The sequence below is a fragment of the Harmonia axyridis genome, chromosome 1 (assembly GCF_914767665.1).
Source record: "Harmonia axyridis chromosome 1, icHarAxyr1.1, whole genome shotgun sequence".
Classification (NCBI taxonomy): Eukaryota; Metazoa; Arthropoda; class Insecta; order Coleoptera; family Coccinellidae; genus Harmonia; species Harmonia axyridis.
In genome coordinates this window covers 22578569-22603757 of record NC_059501.1, presented here as the reverse complement: position 1 = coordinate 22603757, position 25189 = coordinate 22578569, and the positions used below count along the sequence as shown (strand labels likewise).

The following is a 25189-nucleotide window of genomic DNA, read 5'->3' as shown; positions in this document are numbered from 1 at the left end:
CTTTAATAATTTTGTTAAATGAACAATCAAAATGTTGAAACACACAATATCTAAAACTATAAAGAATACTACATGAAAAATTTACATCTTAGACGATAGGCGACTAGAGTATGTAACTGTTATATTGCATTCTGGGCTTAAGATAGAATACCACCATGTGACTGCACAGTTCAAAACGAAATTATAGATTCTTCCTCTTGCAGCCACCGATTCAGTGCCCTATTACCGCCTAGGCCAACATAGGCCATGGCCTAGGGGCGACACAATTTTAGGGGCGGCAAATTTTTCGGTGAATAAAAAAAAATTCTTTAACTCCTCTACGAAAATGTAGAAATAGCCATCTTCGAAAATTTCGCACATTTTTTTATTACCGATGTATAATTCTTTTGAATGGAAGATAGAAATATTGTTGCATTTTTCACACCCCTCGGTAAACTGAAAATCAAAGGAGCCGCCCTAAAACCGAACAGCAGTCGGCACTGTCGGCGGTTAAGCGCATCAAAGAGAACGTGGAAAACCTATCCTATCGTAAATTGTAATTGCTACTAATAAAACACGGATGACTGTCAGGGAAATCAGAGGACTGGCATAATATTTAAAATATGAATGCGGCACGTTTGATGAGTTGCCCTAGTAGGTATTATTTTCAATGGATGCAAGTAACTATGATAGTTAAATTTTTTGCGTGAATTTCGGAATCGGCACTGGCAGCTCGTCAGTCCTATTTTTCCGTCCATGCAATACACTCAGAATCGAGAACTAACCACTATAGAGTTGTCGCCAGTCATTTTTAAACATTGCTAGTGCAATTTTTAGTATAAATAAATTTTGTGGGAACTTATCTTCAGATCTACTTGTTCATTCTTTTTTTCGCAATGTCAAGAAAACGTGAAAGTGGTTGTGAATATAGAAAACGAGCAAAGGAAAGATCAGAAAAAAATGAGGAACTGGTGAAGAAGATTCCCAAGATTGACACCTTTTTACAAAAAGGTGATAAAAAACAAAAAGTGGACTCGACAGAGCTGAGTGAAATTCAACAAGAATTCGATCAACCTTCAACAAGTGGTAACAACACATCAAACAAAGCTGAAAGCATTATGGAGATTCCGGAACAAGTGGAATCTTGTGAAAATCCGAAAAAAGCTTTTCCAGAAATTAGCGGCAGTTCAGATAACTTCAGTGATGATCCAGCTCTGTGGGATGAAATAACAGAGGAGTTGAGGCAGAATTTTATCAATCGTGGAATTAAACAAAATATTGATTTATTAGATTTTGAAGCTTCAAGAAGGAATTACAATGATCGCGTTCGATATTGTTCGAAAGGATTGTTTAAAACCCGATTGAAAAATGCCGAGACTCACACTCGCGATTTCTTGATTTACTCTGCCAGCACAGGACGTCTCTTCTGTCTGCCATGCCGTTTATTCAATGGAAAAGGTCCATTTGCATCTACCGGATTTAATGATTGGAAAAATCCTATTATTTCATACTGATACATTACAAAGGAATAAATGCTTAGTTACCGTAACTATAAACATTGTCATAACTCCCTTGGGAGTTAAACAGGGCAGTTATAGGTCTTTAACTCCCTCTAAAGTGTTCACAAAAACAAACCGACAGTTGTCGAATTTACCACTAAAGTTGTTACCCGAATTGCAAGGATTTTCTATTAAACGGTTGTCACTGTTGATGACTGTATTCAAACATGAAGTTGTTTCCCTTCTTTCATCTGACATGCCAGCTAACATTCTTGCAGTTTTGTTTTTCAATTCCATGCTGTCGGCCAAATACCCTTCTGCCACCGTTGAACTTCGCCATCCACCATGTCTCTTCAATGTTGTCATATTTGACAATATCTTCCCGACTAAACACTTGAGACTTTTTTGGCTCATAGCCTTTACTTTTGCGTATGAGAAACGCTTCCAATTCGTGAAATTTACTACCATCTATGTCATCATGTATTCTCATCATCAATTTTAGCATTGACCACTTTGTCCACAGCGAATTAGGACTATACAATTCAGACTGTAAGAAAAATAAACCAATTCACATATTAGACTAAAAGAATGAATAGATACCATCTCTTGAAAATACGCCAACATTACAGTTTCACTCGTGTTTTTACTATCCATACGGTTAACTTCCATCCACTGCAGAAATTTGTCATATTCCTTTTTGTACTTAAGTTCCGACTTTGTCGGTAGTAGTACGGAACGAGCTTTTTCAGCCTTTTCCAACAAATTTCTTGAAATCTCAATTCTCTCTGAGTTTGCATTCATTTTCACAAATTTGAATATGATGAGAAACACGATATGACAAATATCTACAATGTTGTCAGTGACATTTCCATGGCAACCATGCCTACTGAATTCTCAATGAAGATAATTCGTTTTGTTCTGAAAACCAAAACAATTTGGTTTTTATATTTCATGCAGTATGAAATAAAATTAATTATCTATCTTGTGAGTTATTGGATTTTAACCACCTCGGGCAACGCAACAATCCCTCGGGACTTACGTCCCTCGGGATTGAAATCTGTTGCCCTCTGTGGTTAAAACCCTCATAACTCCCTTGATACATAAATAACTATTACTATTGAACAGCACGAGAATTCACAGAATCACAAAAATTGTGTCCTAATTTTACTCCAAAGGCAAAAAGCAGCTGGCCAGGTAAATGCACTTCATGTTAAAGAATACAAGCGGGAAGTACAGTACTGGAGAGAAGTTTTAAAGAGAGTTGTTGCAGCGATCAAGGCATTGGCATCAAGAGGACTTTCATTCAGGGGTTCGACGGAAGTATTTGGTAGTCTACATAATGGCAATTATATGATGCTATTAGAATTTCTAGCTGAATTTGACCCTTTTCTTGCTGATCACATTGAAAAGCACGGAAATCAAGGCAGAGGGAACGTCTCTTACTTGTCATCATCGATTTGTGAAGAAATTATCCAAATTATGGCTACAGAAGTTCTAAAATCAATTGATCAGGAAGTTACAGAAGCCAAATACTATTCAATAAGCGTAGACTCCACACCAGATATAACGCATACCGATCAACTGGCTTTTATTACTCGCTATAATAAAGAAGACGGAAAACCAGTGGAAAGATTTTTAGGTAAGATTGAGAAAAGTTGTATTTTTTTCTTAATGTTTTCTCATTTACCAATACTGAAATGATGTTACTTTCAAAAAATGCTCATTCGCTGAACCTCGTCGGAGAACACGCTGCTGGATCGTGTAAGGCATCTCGGGATTTTTTCTCACTTCTTCAGGATATTTACGTTTTCTTCTCAATCTCGACTGCTCGCTGGGGGATACTAATGAAACATCTGACTGGCCCTTCAGTGAAACGATTATCTACAACTCGCTGGTCGGCGAGATATGAAGCTTGCAACAGCATGAACCAAAATTGGAAAGAAGTTGTCGCAGCTTTGAGTGAAATTGATGAGCGGGACAGGTCTAAGACTGGGAGTGAAGCAAAAGGATTGAAAATCAAGCTAACATCTCTGGAAACCGCAATAATGTTCGCTGTATGGAGTCCAATTTTGGAAAGATTTGATAAAGTGAGCGAAGCAATACAGAAAGTTGGCATTGGTATAGATGAAGTAGTTTTGTATTATGAGTCATTGGTTGATTATATCTTAGGATTAAGAGATCAATTTGATCGATTTGAGGAGAGAGCGAAGATCAATTCTGGATTTGAGAAATATCGAAGTGAAGAAAGAAGAGCCACAACAAGAACTGTTCCTGCTGATGAAACTCGAGTGGGACATACTGCTTTGAGTGGGAGGGAAAACTTCAGAGTAGGGGTTTATCTTGTTATAATTGACTATCTAACAAGAGAATTGAATCAACGTAAAAATTGCTACAAGGGTTTTGCTGCGAAATTCTCCTTTTTATTAAAACTGCAATCGATTAGTTCTGAAGAATTAGGAGTAGCGGTTACTAATCTCATCTCTAGTTTTCCTCAGGATTTAGATGAAAAACTCCACGATGAATGTTTGCACTTCAAATCCTACTTAGCACAGTTAGAACAACCTCCAAAAACTCTACACGAGATGAGTACCTTCATTAGAAGTGATAAAAGCTTAGTGCAAGTGTTTCCCTACATCGATATTACAATTAGAATGTTTTTATGCACTTTTGCAACGAACTGTTCAGCAGAGAGGTCGTTTTCAGAATTGAAGCGAATTTTATCCTATTTGCGATCTAGCATGTCTCAAGAGCGTTTGAATTCTCTGGCCGTTTTGTGCATTGAAGCTGAATTGTTGAAAAAATTAGACTTCGAAGCTGTGTTGCAACAATTTGCGGAAAAGAAGGCAAGAAGAAAACCATTATTAGTTTGATTATGAAAGCTGTAATTTTTTACTATGAAATATAACTCTGAAACATTAGATTGTTTTATTTCCAGATAGAAAATTGTCTTTATCAACTTCTGCGAAAATCACGTATTTAAAAAATTTGAATTTTTAAAATTCTCTTTACTCATAGGGGCGGCAAATTGTTTTTGGCCTAGGGGCGGAAAAGAGTTTAATCCGGCCCTGCACCGATTTTATGGGGTTTTCACACAATTTATTTGAACAATAATCTACATTATAAAATGAAAATATTTCTGATTTGCGAATGAAAAAAAAATGTTGGTAACTTTTGGTTTTTCGCAAAAGAATTGATGATATTTTCAATGAACAGAGCTCCTGTCCGATCACTAAATAATAAAACCCCTTATATTCGATGAATAGCAAAACCTCATTTCAATCAATTCATTTCAGTATAATGTTTGTGTCATTCCGAAGAAGTAGTGATCATACCAGTCACATAGACCGCCTCTTGATGGATGGTAGCGGTAGGACTCATGTCATGGACCATGGTGTGGTGGGTCCCATGGACTTGTATTACGATCGTGACTCACACAGGGTATTCTTCGCTGACACCGGAACTGGAAACATTGAAACTACTAGTGTTGATGGTGAGAATTTTCATTTGGCATTCTTGATGTTTTACCACGTCACTCAATAAGTCCCGGTTCTGGAGCACATATGGCACCGCCAGTGCCATCGTTAGTACAATTTGATTGGATTTTCATATAATTTCCTCAAAAAATAATCTATATTATAGAAAGTAAATATTTTTAATTTCCGAATAAAAAAAAATTGGTAACTTTTCGTATTTCGCGAAAGAATAAGACCCCGTTCACATGACAAGCGCTCAACGCGCGTTTTAACAACGCGCGTTTACAAGTACATGAATTTTCTCCGAAGCGTACACATGCCAACGCGCGTTTTTATGGAGCGCGCGTTGGCTCTCGCTTTGAGATCATAGGTTTCTAATGTAACAGTTTTCCATATATAAAATCTAAAGGGTCAAATCGGGGCTCCTGGGTGGCCATTCCACTGGACCGTATCTTCCGATCCACCTCATTCCAAAATATTGCTTCATTAATTCCGCTACATTCCGACTGTTATGAGCCGGGCAGCCATCCATCTAAAACCAAACATTTTGTCTGGTAGGCATTTGGTCTAACATGCCTGGTAGGTTCTCTATGAAAATATTTTTGAATTCTTCAGAATTGAGACTATCTGGAAGAATTGCTGGACCAAAATGTTCGCCCCTCATCAGTCCCAAACATACGTTTACCCTTAACTCATGTTGAAAATGGGTAACAACAGTCGCATGTGGGTTTTCCCTTTTCTATAAATGGCTATTTCGAGTAGCAGGTGGCAGTTGAACTTAATTGGTTCAATCATTTTATTCGTTAAAAATAACTAGAATTTAATTAATTTATTTATGAAACATTGAGTTTAATAGAAATAAGTATTTCCATGTGAATTATCTCACTATCCAATCGAAAGAAGCACCGAAATAGAGCAGAGGAAAGTTTGAGTATTTTCGTCTTTTTCATTGTCATCACGTTAGCCATGATATTACAGCAGAAGGAAAGTAGTTAGCACAAAACTTGATATATGTCATTCGAAAGCCTGCAAAATGGAGAAGTTTTTACTGCAAAGAAAACATATTCTCATTAATAGTTTTTCATTCATAAAAAGATTCGAAAGATACGACTTATTTCGGTCTCTTCAGAATATTTGTATTCACCACTTCACCATACTCGTCAGTAAAAATCTTTTGCCACTCATGACTGCTTATATTGAGGCAAATTTAATGCACTTTCGGAATATACAGGGTGGCCATTTGAAAACGAAACAGACGAGATTACAGACGAAATAAAGTTTTTCGATAGAAATGCTCGGACAGGTCGATTTCTGTTTCGAAGGGGACAACTTAAGATGTAGGTTACGGACGCATAGCGCTTCGACCCTTGCTACTACAACCCTCACCCCCAAATTTTGAATAGGGAAGATGGGGTGAGTGATACCTCATTTGAAAGGTATTTTTATACTGATTTCAGCACAGTAATTATTTTTTCATTTTATGCATTAGTTCTCGAAATATTCTTAACTAAGTATTTGAAAATGAAGTGGTGTTTTCATGGCACTTGTAGTGTTTTGTGAAAAATCGACATTTTGAGCTTCAAAACAACCATGACTGTGGCTTCCTTCCTAACTAACTAACGCATGAATATTTCGAGAACTAATGCATAAAATGAAAAAACAATTACTGTGCTGAAATCAGTATAAAAATACCTTTAAATTGAGGTATCACTCACCCCATCTTCCCTATTCAAAAATTGGGGGTGGGGGTTGTAGCAGCAAGGGTTGAAGCGCTATGCCTCCGTAACCTACATCTTAAGTTGTCCCCCTCGAAACAGAAATCGACTTGTCCGAGCATTTCTATCGAAAAACTTTATTTCGTCTGTAATCTCGTCTGTTTCGTTTTCAAATGGCCACCCTGTATAATCAAATTCAATGAAGAAGCAGAAGTGAATAAGATATAATTGGTTTCATGAAAAAAAGTGATAAATTCCGTGAAATCAAAAAATGTTAAATTGAAGAATAACCTCCAACATTTCGACCATGTGTAATATGACATTTTTTGTTGCATATCACTTGTATAATCTCCCCTTGAAGTTAGGCCGTTTTAAAAGTGTACCCCCTGTATATGCCATCATATATATTATCATAATTTTCAGGCGATGACAGACATCAATTTGCCCTGTTAGCTACTAATCCTGTCAGCTTGGCAGCTTTGAAGGCTGACTTGTTCTGGGTAAACGAACAATCTTCGAATCTGTATTGGTCGAACAAGTTCAATTCTTCCTACAGTAAAAAGATCATCTTAGGTGAGTGACAATAAAATTGAAATCAAGTCAAGTTCAAGCCAAGTAGCTTGAAAATCAAGCCAAGCCGTGAATCCCTGATTTCAAATTTCAGATTTTATACCGGATAACCTGAACCGGATGCATCTCATCTCCGTGACTCCAAAAACCAAAACAACGGAAGGCGGATGCTCGTCGAACAACGGAAACTGCTCTCACATCTGCATCACCTTCCGCAAATCGGTCGCCTGCGCGTGTCCAAACGAAATGGAACTGTCAAGCGACCAGCGAACGTGCTCGGAGGTATGTTTTATTTCTCTTTATATTTATAAACACTTTTCTGTTTTAACGTACATATTTATTTTATTAAGTTACATCGAGTATTGATGTATTGTTATCTTGAAAAGGACCTCAGAGTAATGAACATAGATAGAGTTAGCATATGTCATTTTCAGTAAGAAAATTTTGTCCCCAACATGAACTATCAAATTTGACATGAAGCGCACGGACATGAAAACATATCAGTGATACGATATTTCACTCAATTCGCGAGTTTCATATTAACTCAAAATATATTGAAATGAATTGTAACGTTACAATTGCCTATGAGACTCTAAAGAAACAAAACTCCTACCCAGGATTTAAAATTTAATGAAATTGAAATATACAAAGATCGATCCTTTTCACTCTAAACAAATAATATTGAAATATAAACTTAAATCGGTTTTCAACGAATCACTGAGCTATTAGGATGGAAACTCTTCGGTGGATTACTTTCAGCCTTCCAAACACCAGATATCAGCAGGAAGCTATGGTACTCAAATTCCCACTCAGCTGACTCAGCGAAGTTGATTTCAACTTACGTACTATTCCAACTTCTATATCTCAAGGAAGTACTTCTTGATATTTTTCAATCCCAAGAGAGGTTCCTGTTGTTCCAGTCCTACGGGAGGTGCTTTGGGAAAATCTACAACGATATTAGAATATGTTAACCTGAATTTACAACTCCTTCTCGGATTTCTAACCAAGAAATTATGAAGAAATGACTACATTTATCATAAAATAAACCTGAGAAGGAGTTTTGTTGAAGTTATTTGATATAAAAGAATTCTACCGAACCTGAAATACGTTTCTACAAAATAGAGGACTCTAAAAAAAACTACATTTCAAAATTAATCAATTCGTCCTGTAAAATTATTACTTGTTGAATGCAAATATTCATGCCAACACTTACCGAGAATCACGACACAATTCTTGCCGATAAATTGAATTCTAAATCTCAAATTAAACTAGTAATGGCTGGAATCTAAAACAAGTTATGTATCTTTCCTGAAGTCTCGATAATAATTGAAAATCTTTCAGAAAATTCTCTCTGTTTCCTTCTCTAGATACGTGCATCCGCATCCCGACCAATGGCATACGATGAATTGACAAATAACCGCGTCTTTGAAAATTTCAGTAGCGTAACATGAATTGAATCGTGCAAAGTCGTTGCAAAATACCTAAATATATCAGAAATTATGCTTGTTGTAAATTCGACAATTAGGAAAAATATCGGATTCCAAATATTAAAATTTGCATATTCTCTGTGACTTTGTTCGGGTTTGTAATAATTAAACCTTTTGAATTATTTACATCTATTTACAAAGCCACACTTATACAGTACAAACTCAGTTTTGAGAAGATCTTAATTACATCTTTGTTACAAGTTTCTCACTATGGTACTGAATTTCGTCTTACTTGATGAGTGTTAATTACTCGGAACGTCTTTGAATATCACGTCTTCGTCTTTTTCTAATAGTTTCGGTCGTCTCGTCTTTAACTCGTTCGCGACTCGTCTTGTTCTAGTCCGCGAACCGTCTTTTCGTCTTCACGTCGTACGTCTTAACTCTCGACTGACCGAACTTGCTCTTAACTCGTCTTAGACTTCTTTCTTCGACTTAGACCGAACTTGAACTGTTCACCGGCTGGAACTTACTCTCTTCCCCTGAATATCGACTTCCCTTCTTCCGGCTTGACCACACGCTTCGCACCCGCTATCGGGGGAAAGTACCACCCCTCTATTCCAATAAGAGTTTTGCCGTACCGCCCACACAGCTCTTCGCGGATTCCTGGAAATCGAATATTCTGGAAGGACTAGAACCTGATACACAGATGTGACACATCTTGTACAACCGTCTTGTTTTCGATCTTTCCTAACCCCAGTAAATCTCTTAAGATTTAAGTAATCGACCCGACATGTCTTCGACATCTCGAAGAATTAACACTTCCTTTCTAAGTTATGTACAAAAGCAATTCGTTCCCTGTGAATTTATTGGAACTGTCATGCCCTCGACACTTGAAGAAACTAATAGGTCTCCAAGCATCTCGATTATTTACATGGAACAATAACTGGATCCTACATAAATATATTTCATTCAGTATAATACACATTCTAAACTATATAGTAAAATTGTGGATTTTAAAATATATCACAAACCGACAACGTAATCTAACCATATTAGGGACATGTGCAAATTGCGTATACTCCCTCTATCTATGTTTATTACTCTATGGAAAGGACTTTCTCGTTTGGAGGCTGTCCGACATTCTGCGATCATAGAATATTGCCACAGAATATCTTTATCCTTTCAAAACATACAACATTTAATATATGCAACAGGTAACGTACTGCAAGTCGTCCGAATTCAAATGTCAGAGGTCCAACAAATGCATACCGTTCAGCCAGAGATGCAACGGGGAGAAGGACTGCAAGCTGGGAGAAGACGAGGAAGGTTGCAAACCGGCGAACCACTGTCCGGCGGACTACTTCATGTGCGACAACGGCGCCTGCATCGAGGAACACAAAGTGTGCAATTTGTTGTTCGATTGCGAAGACAAATCGGACGAGCACAGATGCAACTACATGAAGGGAGGCACTGTTTGTCCCCCGAAACATTTCAAGTGCCCCGATGATCGTTGCATCGCCGAAAAATTCTTATGTGACGGTAATGCGGATTGCTCGGACATGTCCGATGAGCTCAATTGCGGGTCCTCGACTTGCGACATGAACCAGTTCAGGTGAGTTGAATACTAACTGACGAAGATTGAAAATCACTATTCCATTCCATCATCAAGAATTAAGAAAACCCAACAATCACACTTGTCTGAAATTGTACAACAGACTACCAGAAGAATATAAGAAACTGAGTTCAGCTGCTCTCAGTAGGAGAGTGAAATGTCACCTCCTAGAAAAAACGATCTATAGGTTGAGCGAGTTTTTGGACGGATGATATATGTTTTTTTTTAAGTACCTTTGTTTTACTTAATATTGTTTATGTTCCATATACATAATAATTGTTCTCAGTCTTCGAGTGTTTTTATATGAGTATTTATGTGTTGTATTTGCATATGGAACTTTTATCTAGAAGTATGACTAATAAGCCCTTGACAAGCCATGAAATTTTTTGATGGCAAATTATTTGTACATGAATTCTCTGTATATATTACTTTATCATGTGCGAATAAATTATTATTATTAAGAAACTGCAACACCCGGAAGGAGCTGTTTGAATTTAAAATCTTTCTTGGTAAAACATACCTAGTATAGCAAGAAGTATAGGGTGTTTTTTTTCGAGGTATACAACTTCAAGTTGGCATTACTGTTCAAGATGGCGACCGATTCAACAGCTGTCAAGTGATTTATTCTCAGTTTAGTTTGGCAATTCATCATGAATAGACTCACGCCTCAACAACGCTTGCAAATAGTGCAATTCTATTTCGAAAATAATGGTTCTGTGCGGAATACGTATCGCGCACTACGTCCTTTTTATTTTGTTTAGCGATGAAGCGCACTTCTGGTTGAATAGCTAAGTCAATAAACAAAACTGCCGCATTTGGAGTGAAGGTAGTCCTCAAGTGTATGTCGAAACACCGTTACATCCAGAAAAACTGACTGTTTGGTGCGCTTTATGGGTTGGTGGAATCATTGGTCCGTACTTCTTCAAAAACGATGATGGCCAGAACGTTACAGTCAATGGTGATCGTTATAGAGCCATGATTACTAACTTTTTCATTCCTGAATTAAACAACCATGATGTCCAGGAGCTGTGGTTTCAACAAGACGGCGCAACATGTCACACAGCTCGTGTCACAATCGATTTATTGAAAGACATGTTTGGTGACCGCCTAATTTCACGTTTTGGACCTGTGAATTGACCTCCAAGATCTTGTGATTTAACACCGCTAGACTACTTTCTGTGGGGCTATGTAAAGTCATTGGTCTATGCGGATAAGCCACAAACCCTTGACCATTTGGAAGACAACATTCGCCGTGTTATTGCCGGTATACGGCCACAAATGTTGGAAAAAGTCATCGAAAATTGGACGTCCAGATTGGACTACATCCGAGCCAGCCGTGGCGGTCATATGCCAGAAATCATATTTAAAATGTAATGCCACAAGATTATTTTGCGGATAAATAAAATTCATGTCAATCGAATAATCCATTGTTGTTTTATTTCAATCTGAAGTTCTATAGCTCTAAAAAAACACCCTTTAAATAATTGAAATTTGAAGAAGAGAACGAAGTGTTTACAAATTTTTTTTCAATAAATTTCATAATAATGTGTTTGTCAACCGCGATTATCTAAACACTCCCCAACAAGTCTCGGCATTGATGCCGAGATGGTCAATTTCTTCTTGAGGGATACTACCCCAAGCTACCTTTACTTCATGTCTCAGAGCCGCCAAAATCCGTGGGGGCTGGGTAAATTTCTAAGCCTTCTACCCATGATGTCCCAAACATGCTCTATGAGCAAAAGATTAGGGGATCTTGGCGGTCATGACAAAATATTCACATGGGTCGCTTCGAAAAAGTTTAAACTGACTCTGGCAACAGGAAGTCGGACATTATCTTGCTGAAATATTGGATTCTCGAGCCGTGGAAATAAGGGAGAACATATGGCTCCACTATTTCTCGAAGGTAACGCAGCACTGTCATGTTACCTCGAAAAAAGACTAAAGGTGACCTACTTGCATGTGCAATAGCACCCCATACCATAACGCCTACTGTCCGGTGTACATGACGCTCAACATCAAACTGAGGTTCACGTCTTTCTCCCCGACGTCGTCCAACACTTCGTCAGCCATCATGTGCACCCAAGGAGAATCGAGATTCATCAGAAAAGACGACCTGATGCCATTACACATTTCAATGCTGACGTTCTCTGCACTACTGTAATCGTTGCCGGCGATGCTCAACCGTCAGAGGTATATAGGGTTGATAATGCTGCAGTCCAAAAGTCCTTATCTGGTGGTAAACCGATCGGACTGTTACAGGATGGCCTTGTTCTCCTAACCACACATCAGCCAAAGATCGAGTTGTCACAAATCGGTCTCTAATGGCCATGAGTCTTAGATGTCGATCTTGAACTCCAGTTGTGTCCAGTGCCTACTCTTCTTCGATTTTGGGTATTATCAAACCACGCTTGACAACATCTCATAACAGTAGTTGAATTTCTGTTCGTAGCATGATTTCAGCTGGAGTTTAGAATCTGCCAGTCTCAACGTATGATATTAGGTAGTTCAAATGGTATACCTCGAGGTCGGTTTTTGAAAATCCCATTTAAAAAATGAGATGAAGATAACTTATTGTGGAAGTATTTTAACTTTTTGCAAATTCCGAAACTGCGGAGTGATATGTTTAACACGAGGCGTGAATTTGAAGTAAGGTCTCCATTTATTTTTTTCACATAAATAACATTTATTTACTAAGTTTTGTACATTGCTGTAAAGCTTGAAATCTAAGCTATTTTTCTACGTAATCGCCATTCACTTCGATGAGCTTCCTCATTAGTACGACAAACTTTTGTATCCCCCCCCTCGAACCACGATCCCGCCGCCTCGTGCAAGAACGAAATGACCGCTTCATGAACTTCTTCATCGTTCGCAAATTTCCGGTGTGTAATAATGAGCCCATGTTTCATCTCCTGTGTTGAATCAAGAAATTCTTCCCCTTCCTCTTCAAAACTGGCGAGAAAGTCTTGGGCACATTGAACACGTTTGACTTTGTGCTCCGGGGTAAGCATTTTCAGGACCCACCTGGCTGACAATTTTCGGTATTGCAGGTTATTCACCAAAATTGAATGAATAGAGTCTCTACTGCACACATCTTGAAGTTTTTCGGCCAACTCATTGAGAGTCAACCTGCGATCTTTCAGCACAAGCGCCTAAACTTTCCGCACTGTTTCGTCCGAGTGTGACGGCCTGCCGCTGCGCTCCTCCTCGTGAACGTTTAGTCGGCCAGCAGAAAATTCTCTACACCATTTTCGAACGTTTTTCACGTCCATACATTTCTCACCATACACTTCTGCCAATTGACGACGAATTTCTATAGGTGGAGTTTTTTTTTAGTGCAAAAATTTAATGACTGAACGTAACTCGAACCTGGCGGGAGCGACAACCACTTCCATTGTAAATGGCTGCTACGTCAAGACTGAGAGTCCTAATGAGCTCCACCAGTTGTCGATTGGTGGAGGGGGGCTTAACGTATACAACATTGTTGCCGGATTTCATCTAGCGCTACTTGCGACGATACAATGGCCTTGGAGACCTACCTTTAAATATACGCCTCGTACTATCGATTCCATAAGCTCAAGAAAATAATTGAAGATTTTGAAGGCTGAAAATCGCTCCACAAATAATAAATCATCAATAATATTTTTCAGGTGTAATTCAGGGGCATGTATACCAAAATCTTGGGAATGTGATCGTGAATTCGATTGCAGTGATATGTCAGATGAACATCCTCAATGCGGTGAGTCGATTTACCTATTTTCTTCACGGTAACAATATCTGCTGAAAATTTGCCGTTTATTGCTTTCTTATGATTCATGTGAGGATAATTTGAGATACAAATACTCCAGTTTCGCCTGTTTTAATTTTTCAGAAAATTAACAACTCATAATTATGATATAATATTGGAAATATATATTGCTACGATGATCCTGCATACAATTTTTTTTTATCGCAAAGTCCTAGCACTTGTACTTCCGGAAATATGGATTTTTGAAATGTTGATTCGGATTTCGGAATTAATGATCTAGGGTTCGAATTCCGACGTTGGCTATTCATTAAAGTTTTATTGAATTGATAATTTTATATTTTTCCGTCACGTGTCGAGATATTTTGCGTTGAAAAAGGAAATAATGAATCATAGTATAAAATTTGCAGTGTATTTTTTCAGAATCAACCTGCTCTCCCGAACTCTTTACCTGCAACAATGGCAGATGTTTGAAGAAGGATTTCGTCTGCGACGGTGCAGACGATTGTGGAGACCTTTCGGATGAGATGAACTGCAGAAAGAATGTCCACAGCCGATGTGGCGCTCACGAGTTCCAGTGCCACGTAAACAGCACAGCCTGCCTTCCAATGTCGGCAGTTTGTAATGGCACGTCCGAGTGTCCAGGCCAAGACGACGAGTTGAAGTGTTCCAATTGTCAGATGGACGAGTTCATGTGCCACAACAAGAAATGCATACCGAGATCTTGGATCTGCGATAAGACAGACGATTGCGGCGATGGATCAGACGAGACCAAGGAGACTTGTCACGAAGGAAAAATTGTCGACCACGAATACACCTTAAGCGCTCCTTGTTCAGAGTTCAGGTGAGTTTTTGGCTGTATCTCTCTTGTTGTAACGAAAAATGTGCAATGTATATCGTCTATTGAAATGAAAGACCTTCCATCTTCTATCAAATATATGAGCTTCAATAACAATAACAATAATAACAATAATATTTATTAATCTCAAAAATTATTCACAACATCAAAATCAATGCAAACGAATAAAATAGAGACAAGTCATAAAAGAGCTTATTTTCTACAAAATGAAATAAACTCATCAACTGAATAAGGTTCACAATCCAAAATAAAATTGTAAATGCGCCTTCTAAACAAGGTTTTATCTTCAACAACCTGTAATTGCTTAGGAAGCAAATTAAATAAACGCATAGCCATATTAAGTGGTCCCCTTTCAAACCTAGTAGTACTGTGAATAGGAAGAAGGAAAGGATAAACTTGACGAGTATATAAAAAAATGGTTTTTCCGTAACTTAAGGAAGATAAAAAGGCGATAAATGTAAAGACCAAAGACGGTTTGGATTCCATTGGATCTGAAAACTCCGCGACAGGACTCACGAAAGCTTCTGTCTTGTATGCAATTCAAAATATATACTTAGTGAACAGATTACATATTATGAAGTTCAAGAAAAAATGAAAAAAATTACTCGTTACTGTATATACATATGTATGAACAGCATTCACTTGGATTCTTAGGTAGATTTTTATATCCAAACATTCAAATAAGATATTTTGGAAGGTAAACAGACGAATAAATAGTGCTAGATCTGCCACGAATTTCGACTTCATCCTTCAATTTGTTCAATCGTTCCATTTATAATTTACATAGGATAATCATCTTACCCATAGCATAGAACCATCACCATCTAAAAGTGCGTTTACTCTTTGCCGCCGTTTGCAAATTGGTACGGTCAGTTGGGACAAAGACACATTGGACTTATGTGCAAGTTGCTCCTTCCTGCGGGAATCATGTTCTTTGGATATAGCCAGAAAAGTTCAGACAACAAAAACTCATCTAATATCCTCACATAACGCCCTGAACTCACAGTCTCACAGTATTGTGAAAATGATTTCCATTCGGAAACAATGTTGACAAACGTTTGTATAGGCGCTTAATTAGCGGCACCAATTGAATTATATAGGGGTGCAGCTTAAGATATATATGTGAAAAATTCTGTGTAGCGATGATGTATGCACATTTGAATTCTCGTACGTACGACGCGCGACCCACTCTCGAGAAACACTCCATAGCGACAAAATTCCCGAGCGCTTGGATACCGATTGACCTACCCTCGAAATCGTTGCGTTCACAATACAAATATAAACCTTTTTTTGTATATTTTAAGAAAAAACACGTTTATGATATGTATAAGTCAATCAATCGGAGGAATTTTTATTAGGCAAACTTAGATTACGTTGTTGGAGAAACAAACTTAGATTTCACAATACGCGTTGAATCATCTGGTATCAGGAATCTAGTTCGTTATCCCCCCTCATCAAAAGGACAATTCTTCAGTCATGAAAGACAATCGCTATGTATTGCAGCTTATTTCTTCTTTTGTTTTCGCTTGCTTTAACTATTGTAATTTCGCTGAGACTAGTGAAAGTGCTGTGCTGCTGTGCACAATAGGAATTAAACTCTGAGTTACTACAGGCTTGAGGAAGAACCCAATCACCCGCTATCGCACTTGCATATTTGGAATGACACCATCCAGGTGAGACTTCTGATACCATCGTTTTTTAAATACAGTCCACCTTATCTATATCAACTTAAGAGCTATCGTTTTCGCCAACTTACGTTATAATCGCTTTATAACACAGTCGAATTAAATCGTTCTGAATCCTAATAAAATTTGAAAATAAAGAGAAAATATATCAAAGAAAAAAATAAACAAACTCAAATCACTAAAAAATAGAAAAAAATCCGAGAGAATTCAACTAACTCGAAAATATACTCATTCCTGGTGAGTGTAGAGCGCGCTCCAAAATTCTGGGAACCAATGGAATATGGATTAAATTCAATTATTCCATGTAGAACATCGAAATGATACCTGAAGTATTCAGAAAGAAATATAACTGTGCACCTCATTATAACTCTATTATGTAACGGTGTTAAGTTAAGTATATCTTTTTGTTTAATTTTGCAGATGCAAATCAGGTCAATGCATCGATCACTCTCTTGTCTGTAATGATAATCAAGATTGTTATGACGGCTCTGACGAGGGTGGAGCTTGTAAGTCTAGCTGCCAGGCCAACAGCGATCCTTGCTCGCAACTATGCCTCAAGACGCCTTCTGGACCAACTTGCAGATGCAGAGAAGGCTATGAATTGATGGGAGATGGAAAAACCTGTATGGACGTCGACGAATGCAGAATGGAACCACCGGTGTGTAGCCAGCTATGTTTCAACCATCCTGGATCATATCAGTGCGACTGTTATAAAGACTTTGAGTTGAGGTGAGTTCGAAATTTTGACAACAATATCGAATATTTCATTTTCTGGTCTACTAATGATCAGAGTAGATCTTTTCGGTTTCTTGTCTTGATAATTTATTGGAATATTTCTCTCGTCTTATATAAAACCGAAGTAGAATTTACAACTTTATTCATTTTCACAGAAATGAAAAATAATGATTCAAATTTTGAATAAATTAGTTGAAGTACTCACATGAAAGTCTAGAACTCTTCGATGTTCTGATTCAGAGGTAATATCAGGGATGAAGTTTTGAAAGGATAGGAATATTAATCCACATCCAATTCAGTAGATGAAGAAATCCTTTGAATAGGAACTCACTCACAAAGTCTTTAGGTGGTTTATTCAAACCGATGATAATAAACACTAATCGATTTAGAGGAAGATGAAATATGAAAACGATTTTGAAGATTATAATGAGCGAAAAAAGAACTCTACACTACTTTACATTAGCGAAATAATTGATTGAATTGCATGTGTATATTTCATTGTAAATTTCTCTCTCTCAAGGTTTTGACAACGTTTATTTCATCATCGTAGAAATTGCTCCTTTTATAACATGACCATTTATTTTTTTGCAAGAACGAGACACCTGCAGAATTAAATAATAAAGAAATGTTTTTGGTAACTGACAATTTTTTTCATTATAGCAGATGGAATAACACAAAATAATCAAAGAACTAAACAGTTAAGTAGGCACGGCTTACTAAGCAGCAGTCGTGGCGTGACTTTCATTACTGCAACACTGTATTTAATCTTTTGTCCATATTTTGTTAATTTGAGAAAAACCCTTTCGACAGATGTGTTACTTCCAGTCAGACACTCTCTATTTCAGTATCGTAATGAGTTCATTACAGTTCTAAAAACAGTGCTACAATGAACTCATTACAGCATCGTTTTAAGTTAAATTTTTCGTTTTGTGGTTGTTTATACTGACTTCCAATCCTATCGCATTTCAACAAACGTCAATATAATTCAATTAGGGATATAGCGAAATGATTTGCAACATTATTCGCAATGTCTCTTAATTCTGTTGGTGTTAAATTGATTTCGTCAGACATAATTCACGAATTTAATGCGTAACTGTGAATTATTTCAAAATTCGAAATGTACAATTCATATCCAAATCCGTAATCTGTCAATTTTCGTAACAGTCACACCAACTGCCAATATATAATACAAAAATGACTAGGATATACAATCTGAATTTTTCATTGAATGTCGACAATATTTCACAAAACTTGACTGAAATAGAGAAAATATCGTCTAATACTCGTTGCAGGAGGCAATTCCAACACTCATGCTTTCTAAAACTCGCTCCTTCGTCGCTAGTTTTCGAATTTCGCATTCGTGTTGGAATAGAAGCCCATTCTGCAACTTGTTTTAGAATATACTATTAAATTATCGTTTAGTCTGTTTGCAAAAGCAGGATAATGTCGTCCTCACTAGTGATCAGGCTGCCTGAAAGTAGGACGTATGGTCCCGTTATCCTTATAGCAACTATACTTTTAGAAAGTTTTAGAACAGTCTGCCGTTTAAGCACAGTCAACTTCATTTCACTGGTGGTATTATATTATTCAGGAACTAGTCGAAAAGTATCACTTTATGGTATTTCCCGCCACATATTTCAAGTTCTATAACTTTTTTATGACCTCATAACAAAGTATTACCATATCGAACTCTTCAGCGCTATCAAGTTGGCATTGTGATATTTCGATTTTCCCCAATTCTGAGGTCCGAAATAGGTTGGAATATATATTATTTTGGTCCTGAAATATTCACAATGGTAAATGTGGCATTTTGAGAAGAAGACTAAAGCTTATCACACACGGCAAGATTTCTATTTAAACTTTTAAAAGACAATAAAATCAAGACTCATATTTGTATGTTTCAGGCTAGATAAAACGTCCTGTAAAGCAATAGGGGACCCAATGAGTCTGATTTATCTATCCAACAATGAGATCCGCCAGCTGACGCAGAAAGAGAATTCCATAAAATTGCTGTATTCAGCAGATACTGCTAGAATAACTGGTCTGGCATATTCCTTCGCCAATTCAGACATCTACGTCTCAATAGAAAACATGGGAATAATAATGAGGATCAATCTGAAAACAGGCATGAAAGATGTCATATACAACGTCGGACAACCGAAAAAAGTGACCTTGGACTGGATCACAAACAATATATATTTCTACAACCATATGCCCTACTCGAAATCGATAGACGTGTGCAATTTTCAGAGTAAAAATTGTGCTCCTCTCATCAAAACAGATCTGCACAGTCAGGTTACCAACATCGCTGTCGACGGAGTGAACCGAGTACTGTTTTATTCTGTCACTACCTGGTTTTTGTTCAACACCCCCACTTGCACCATTTACAAGGTCTATTTAGACGGTTCTGGCAGGCAAGCTTTAGCGGAAGACATTCAAGGATATATTTCTGGAATAGCTTATGACGTCAATAAGAAGCATCTGTATTATACGAATCAACATGTAGGAATGATTAATCGGTAAGTTTTGATAATTTGCTAGAGGATCTATATTACAAATTTCAATATGGAAACAATATACATATATAAGATGTTCCACCATTGACGCGACGTTCTATTACTGTTATAGGGAATCGATTCCCTCGAAAATATTCGAGTTGAGTTAAATTTCGAACCAAAATATTAAAAACAGAAGAACTCGGTGTGAAAACTTGAAATTATCAAAACCACACCCCTAAAGAATCTGTAGAAAGACCTTGCTAACGATCGAATAGAAAACGGCCTGAATGCCCATAACAATCGGCATTTCAGGGCGAATAATACAATTGAGTTCAGTCCAGTCTACGAGAAACTTCATCTACAACATATGTGCAACACTTGCACCGACAACGAGAAGAGTAAAGATTTTCACATCTGTTTCCAAGACCGTCTTTTTAAAAAACAATACAATGTAATTGAAAATGCTAAATGGAAAGTGAATGATTAAAACACAATTTCGATTTCAGGGTAAGCTACGATGGAAGCATGAAAGTAATAATCACCCAGAACGTCACCCACTCTATGGGATTAGGATTTTTCGAAAATCGCCTATATTACCTTTCCTTCGGTGGTACTATGCATAAATTGAAACTGTTTGGAGGAGGAAACGACGAGACGTTCAAAGTGAACATGTTCAACGATGGATTGTTTAACATTGTGCAGAAATCTGTCCAGCCTGACGGAATAGACAACTGCGCAAATAATAGCTGTTCCTATTTGTGTCTACCTAGCAAAACGCATTACAGGTGTCTATGTGAGGACGGTCAGGTCATAAAGGAAGGTGAAAAATGCCATTCGATATCGGTAAGTCTTTTTTTTATTCCATATCCAATGTTTAAGCCCCAAGATGAAGTTTTCGTCAATACTACGAGCTACAGCAGTAATATTCTCAGTTGTTGTTGAGCGACTCACTTGGTTTCGATCCCTCACATTACTAACTGGTCCTAATAGCTCAAAGTTCGAATACTGGCGGGCGAGAAAGTGGTTCACGATGACCCAAAAGTGGTTTAGTTTGGCCAGCTGTGACCTCAAAATTTCCACCATTTTGTAGTGAATTTTAACTATTTCATTGAATTTTTGAAGTGTGTATCGTTCCATTTTCAGTAATGACGTAAGTTTGTCTCGTCAAATTTCAAAAGACGAAATCTTCAAAAGTTGACATCTGGTCAGATAGCTTAATATCCAAACTGAAACCTCTTATTGGAATACCTTTTATCACATCCAGAATTGGCTATTATTATTATTATTATTCGAACTCAGAATTGGCTATTATCATTATTATTTGAACTGGGGTCGTTTTGGTTCGGTAAGCGTTCCGGGAACTGCGACCATGTAGATCTTTTGTTATCTACCCTACTCATTCATGGAAACCCAAGGATGTCATCAATGACGTTTATAAAACTGACAACCTCCTTAGGGGCCTTGGCCGTTACCTCTCTGGTATCTAGGACCGGCTTATCCATATGAATGGTTCTTAAGCCAGCCAGCTCCGGACACTTGCATACCATGTGTTCGGCTGTTTCTGCTTCTGATCCACAGAGCCTGCAAATCTCGTCTGCTGACTTTCCCATACGGTACAAATGATTTTTGTACCGACAGTGCCCTGTCAGCAGTCCCACCATCACCCGAAGCTCGGCTCGTGACAGCTTCATGAGCTTTTTGGCGTAGGTAGGTGAAACTGTCACGAATTTCTTTGCCTGAACAAGTCTAGCAGTGTTAGTGCAGTGGATTATCCTGTTGTTCAACTCCCATAGCTGGACCGCAGCTTTATATTAGTCTTTTCCTAGCCCACAGAAAGGCTCAGGTCCAGCAGGTGTTAACCTTGATGCACTTTTTTCAAGTTCATCAGCTTTTTTTATTTCCTTCAACCCCACAGTGCCCTGGTACCTATAGTAGAGTCACTTTATTGCCTCTGGCCAGTTGCCTTATGGTGTTACGGCACTCCCAAGTCAGCAGAGACCCCTGGCAACACGATTCCAGGGATTTCAGCGTGGTTTGGCTGTCCGTGGTGATGTAGATATGCGCCCCCTTGAGGTTCATTTTGAGACACTCCAGAATTGGCTAACTTTATAAGCTCACAATGAGTCAATTCTCAATCTACACTTTTTGACACTCAAAGACTGTCAATACAATAAGCGATCTTTTGAGGACAGATTGGGCAAGGAAAAGTTACAAATAAGGAGTAGTTCTGCAATGGCCAATATACTTCAATTGTAACATAATCTCAATAGATGATGTCATATATTTATAACATTGATTCTTGAATACCTTTCAGTCAGCAAAGATGAAATTTACTCAGCTGTTTATAGGTTTTTTAAAGGATTTTTTAATTGATTCAGAGTTGTTTTAAGGGGATTCCAACTTAACTAATGTTTTCATAATCAAATCTTCCAGAGATATTCATATTTTAATTTAGAAGTTATGGTTTTCAACTTACCGATATTTTTTGATATACTCTCTTAGTATTAGTCTTAGTGTCTTCTCAAAAATCAGTACCTACATATATCAAGAAATATATCAATGAATTTTTCCAGAGGAGCTCTGCAGATGATTCCAGGCCAATTAGAATGAGAAAAGATTTCCACCGTAGTGTTCAATCTTCTGAAACATCATCAGCGTTTATAATTTCTTTACTTCTGGTTATTGCGATATTATGTATAGCTGCTGGTGGTGTATACTATATGAGGAGGAGAAAATTCAAGACTAAAATGAATTTTGGGTGAGTTCAAATTGAAACTTAATCATAAATGAGCATAATGTGTAGAGCAAAGCCAGTTTCGAATAAGGTCCAAATTTTGATGTATGAGACATTGAAAATTTTATACATTGTTCTTTAGATATTCTGAAGATTTAATATTCACAAATCTGGATTCTCTATTTTTTCTACGACAATAGAAAAATTTGAATGCTGTTCTAAGTTGAGCTCATTCTATCTTTGAAAAGTGAAATAAAATTCGTTAAGTGAGATTCACGTGTACATGAGAAACGGAAAATAAAAATTATTTTTTAAGGTCTTAAGTGCCCACATTAATTATTTGACAAATTAATTGAATGTATGGATGCATAATTTGTACCACTTTATTACGTGCATAGATTGATTTTCAGAGTGAACTCTGGAAAGAAAAAGATGCCAAAGTTTTATTTCCATTAAATAAATTTGTTGTTACTGAAATATATGTTTTTGATTGTGTTTCGAAGCCATTTTTTCTTTCTGATGATAATATTTTTAGTTCTGATTGATAATAAAAACTATTCGATCTAAAATTACCTCTGAAAATCTAAAAAAAGTCACTGAAACAAGTAAAATCTACCAGTTTTTGACGACTAAATCTACCGATTGCAATCAAGTTGTAGTGGCAGTCCACCAAAACAAAATTCTGGCTGAGCCATTGCAAGAGTGCAATCGCCACGTGAATTACGAACGCTCAAAAACTCGCTTTTTTTCTCATTCTTTTTATAATGTATCAAATCATCTTCTGCTATGAATGAATCAAATATTCTGTTTTAGAATTTCTTTCCATAATGCCACTTATGGATTACATGATGGAAATGAGGTAACAGCAGCTGTGTTCAAGTCTGGGGATAATGAATATGATAACGCCATCAACTTCGATCCTACGGAATTGCAGTACAGTGCGGAGAATGTAATCAAGAAGGTGGCTCCTTTAGCTCCTTTAATAGATGCTTGAATCGAGAGATCGGTTCTTAAATTATAGTATAATAAATATATAAAATAAATGTACATATTTTAAGAGCATCGAAGTTGTCTGTGATAGTTGTTTTTGTATTGCTAGTTTTATCTAAGGAATAATGTAATTCTTAAATTTGTTGATGTGAACTTGATAATTTTATGTAAAATTTAATCCAAAGATGATTGTTTCTCTGCTATATTTTTATTGTTATTAATTATAATAAATTTTTATACACTTAGAAGTTAATTCAAAGTGTTTTTCACTTATTTTCAATTGAGATAATATTCCTGATTGGTTACAAAAAAATGAGAGACCTATTGACATGAGCTCTTGCTTGAATTAGTGTTCATGAGATTTGAATGTAGATTTTTGCTTCCCTAGGTATACTCAAATTAATCTTCTGAACACAATTCAGTCCAAATATACTGAAATGTCAAATCGATATTCTGGGAGAAACAAAAAGCATATGAGTTATAACAATGATATGATTTGCAATTTACATAGCATTCAGACAAACGTTAGAAAACTTCAAGTGGTTATTCTTGAGACGTTTCTAAGAGAAACAATAGTGAAGGGTCATACACCAAAAGCACTTTCTCTAATAAATCTTTGTGATTCCTTCAGTGAATTTGAAATTAAAGTAACATTAAAAATTAAAATAATGGAATGAAGCAAGACGAAAACTTGTAAAAATATATTGTGAGCATAAAGATTCAGCTGACTGTTGTTTCTTCTTCATTCTTCTTTGGTTTATTGTTTTTTTCTAGTTGAGATATAAATTTTAGGAAGACGTAACAAATTGCTAAAATAATATATAATAACATCTCCAGAAATATTTCCAATGCTACTTTCAGAATAGTCCATACAGTGGAATTCAAGAGAACATGTTCCCCGAATGGAATCATAACCTAAAAAATTAAAAATTATGAGAAAACTAGTTTAAGTTTTTAACTTCTTTCAATTAGATTTGAATTTAAAAATATATCTGTTGTCCCCCATATATCGTGCCATGTTTGAAAAGATAATTATCCTTTATTTTCGCAATTGGAATAATAAAAAAATATGTTCAAACCTTGTTTACAAGGAATACGCAACTTCCGCTGATATAGTTATAAATGCTATGCTGTAGATTGCTTCTCATATGCTCATCGTATATTTTTATTTCCTTGGAGGAATTCGAAGCGATTTCATTTTCTATTTGCATGCTGGATACTTCTGAATGAGCTTCTTCGTCATTGGTTTTGCTTTCTGTTTCCTCGATTTTAGCATCAGTAAGAGATTTCCATTCTGGAAAAGTTTTTTCAGTTTCTGTTGGTATCGTCTCTTGTTGCTGATTGGAATCGCCAATAGGGATGGTCACATGATCAACCTCCATCATTCATATATTTCGAAAATAGGTATTATTTGATCAACTCAGAATTTTGTCAATGAAAAATCAGTTTTATTTTGTCATTGCGACAAATAATGCCATCAACTGAACTTTGACAGCTTAATATATAAAAAAAGAGAAATTTTATGATGTGAGGTTTTTTGAACGCTCGTTAATTCACAACCATAGAGTAATAGGTAAACATAGATAGAGGAAGTAAATGTAATTTTTACATGTCCCCAACATGATTAGATTACGTTGCCGGATTGTGATCAAGTCCACAATTTTACTATAT

At 36.8% G+C, this 25189-nt stretch overlaps 2 protein-coding genes across 2 annotated transcripts in view; one reads left to right on the top strand and one right to left on the bottom strand.

Annotated features, from left to right (window-relative positions):
• The window catches only part of LOC123689048 (vitellogenin receptor-like), a 38233-nt gene extending 14462 nt beyond the window's left edge, over positions 1–23771 (top strand). Inside the window, exons 12-22 of the mRNA XM_045627842.1 lie at positions 4772–4968; positions 7090–7239; positions 7331–7518; positions 9878–10275; positions 13923–14011; positions 14441–14861; positions 16982–17290; positions 19201–19815; positions 20301–20637; positions 22368–22552; positions 23342–23771. Of these exons, the coding sequence (XP_045483798.1) occupies positions 4772–4968; positions 7090–7239; positions 7331–7518; positions 9878–10275; positions 13923–14011; positions 14441–14861; positions 16982–17290; positions 19201–19815; positions 20301–20637; positions 22368–22552; positions 23342–23522 (3070 nt within the window). The 3' untranslated portion in view covers positions 23523–23771. The remainder of the gene's footprint in view (positions 1–4771; positions 4969–7089; positions 7240–7330; positions 7519–9877; positions 10276–13922; positions 14012–14440; positions 14862–16981; positions 17291–19200; positions 19816–20300; positions 20638–22367; positions 22553–23341) is intronic.
• A 435-nt stretch (positions 23772–24206) lies between these two features.
• On the bottom strand, positions 24207–25029 carry LOC123689049. The gene is made up of 2 exons (XM_045627843.1): positions 24598–25029; positions 24207–24433 (listed from the first exon to the last, which is right to left on the bottom strand). Exons 1-2 carry the CDS (start codon positions 24901–24903, stop codon positions 24239–24241), a joined length of 501 nt encoding a protein of 166 aa, XP_045483799.1. The 5' UTR covers positions 24904–25029; the 3' UTR covers positions 24207–24238.
• Between the last annotated feature and the right edge of the window lie 160 nt (positions 25030–25189).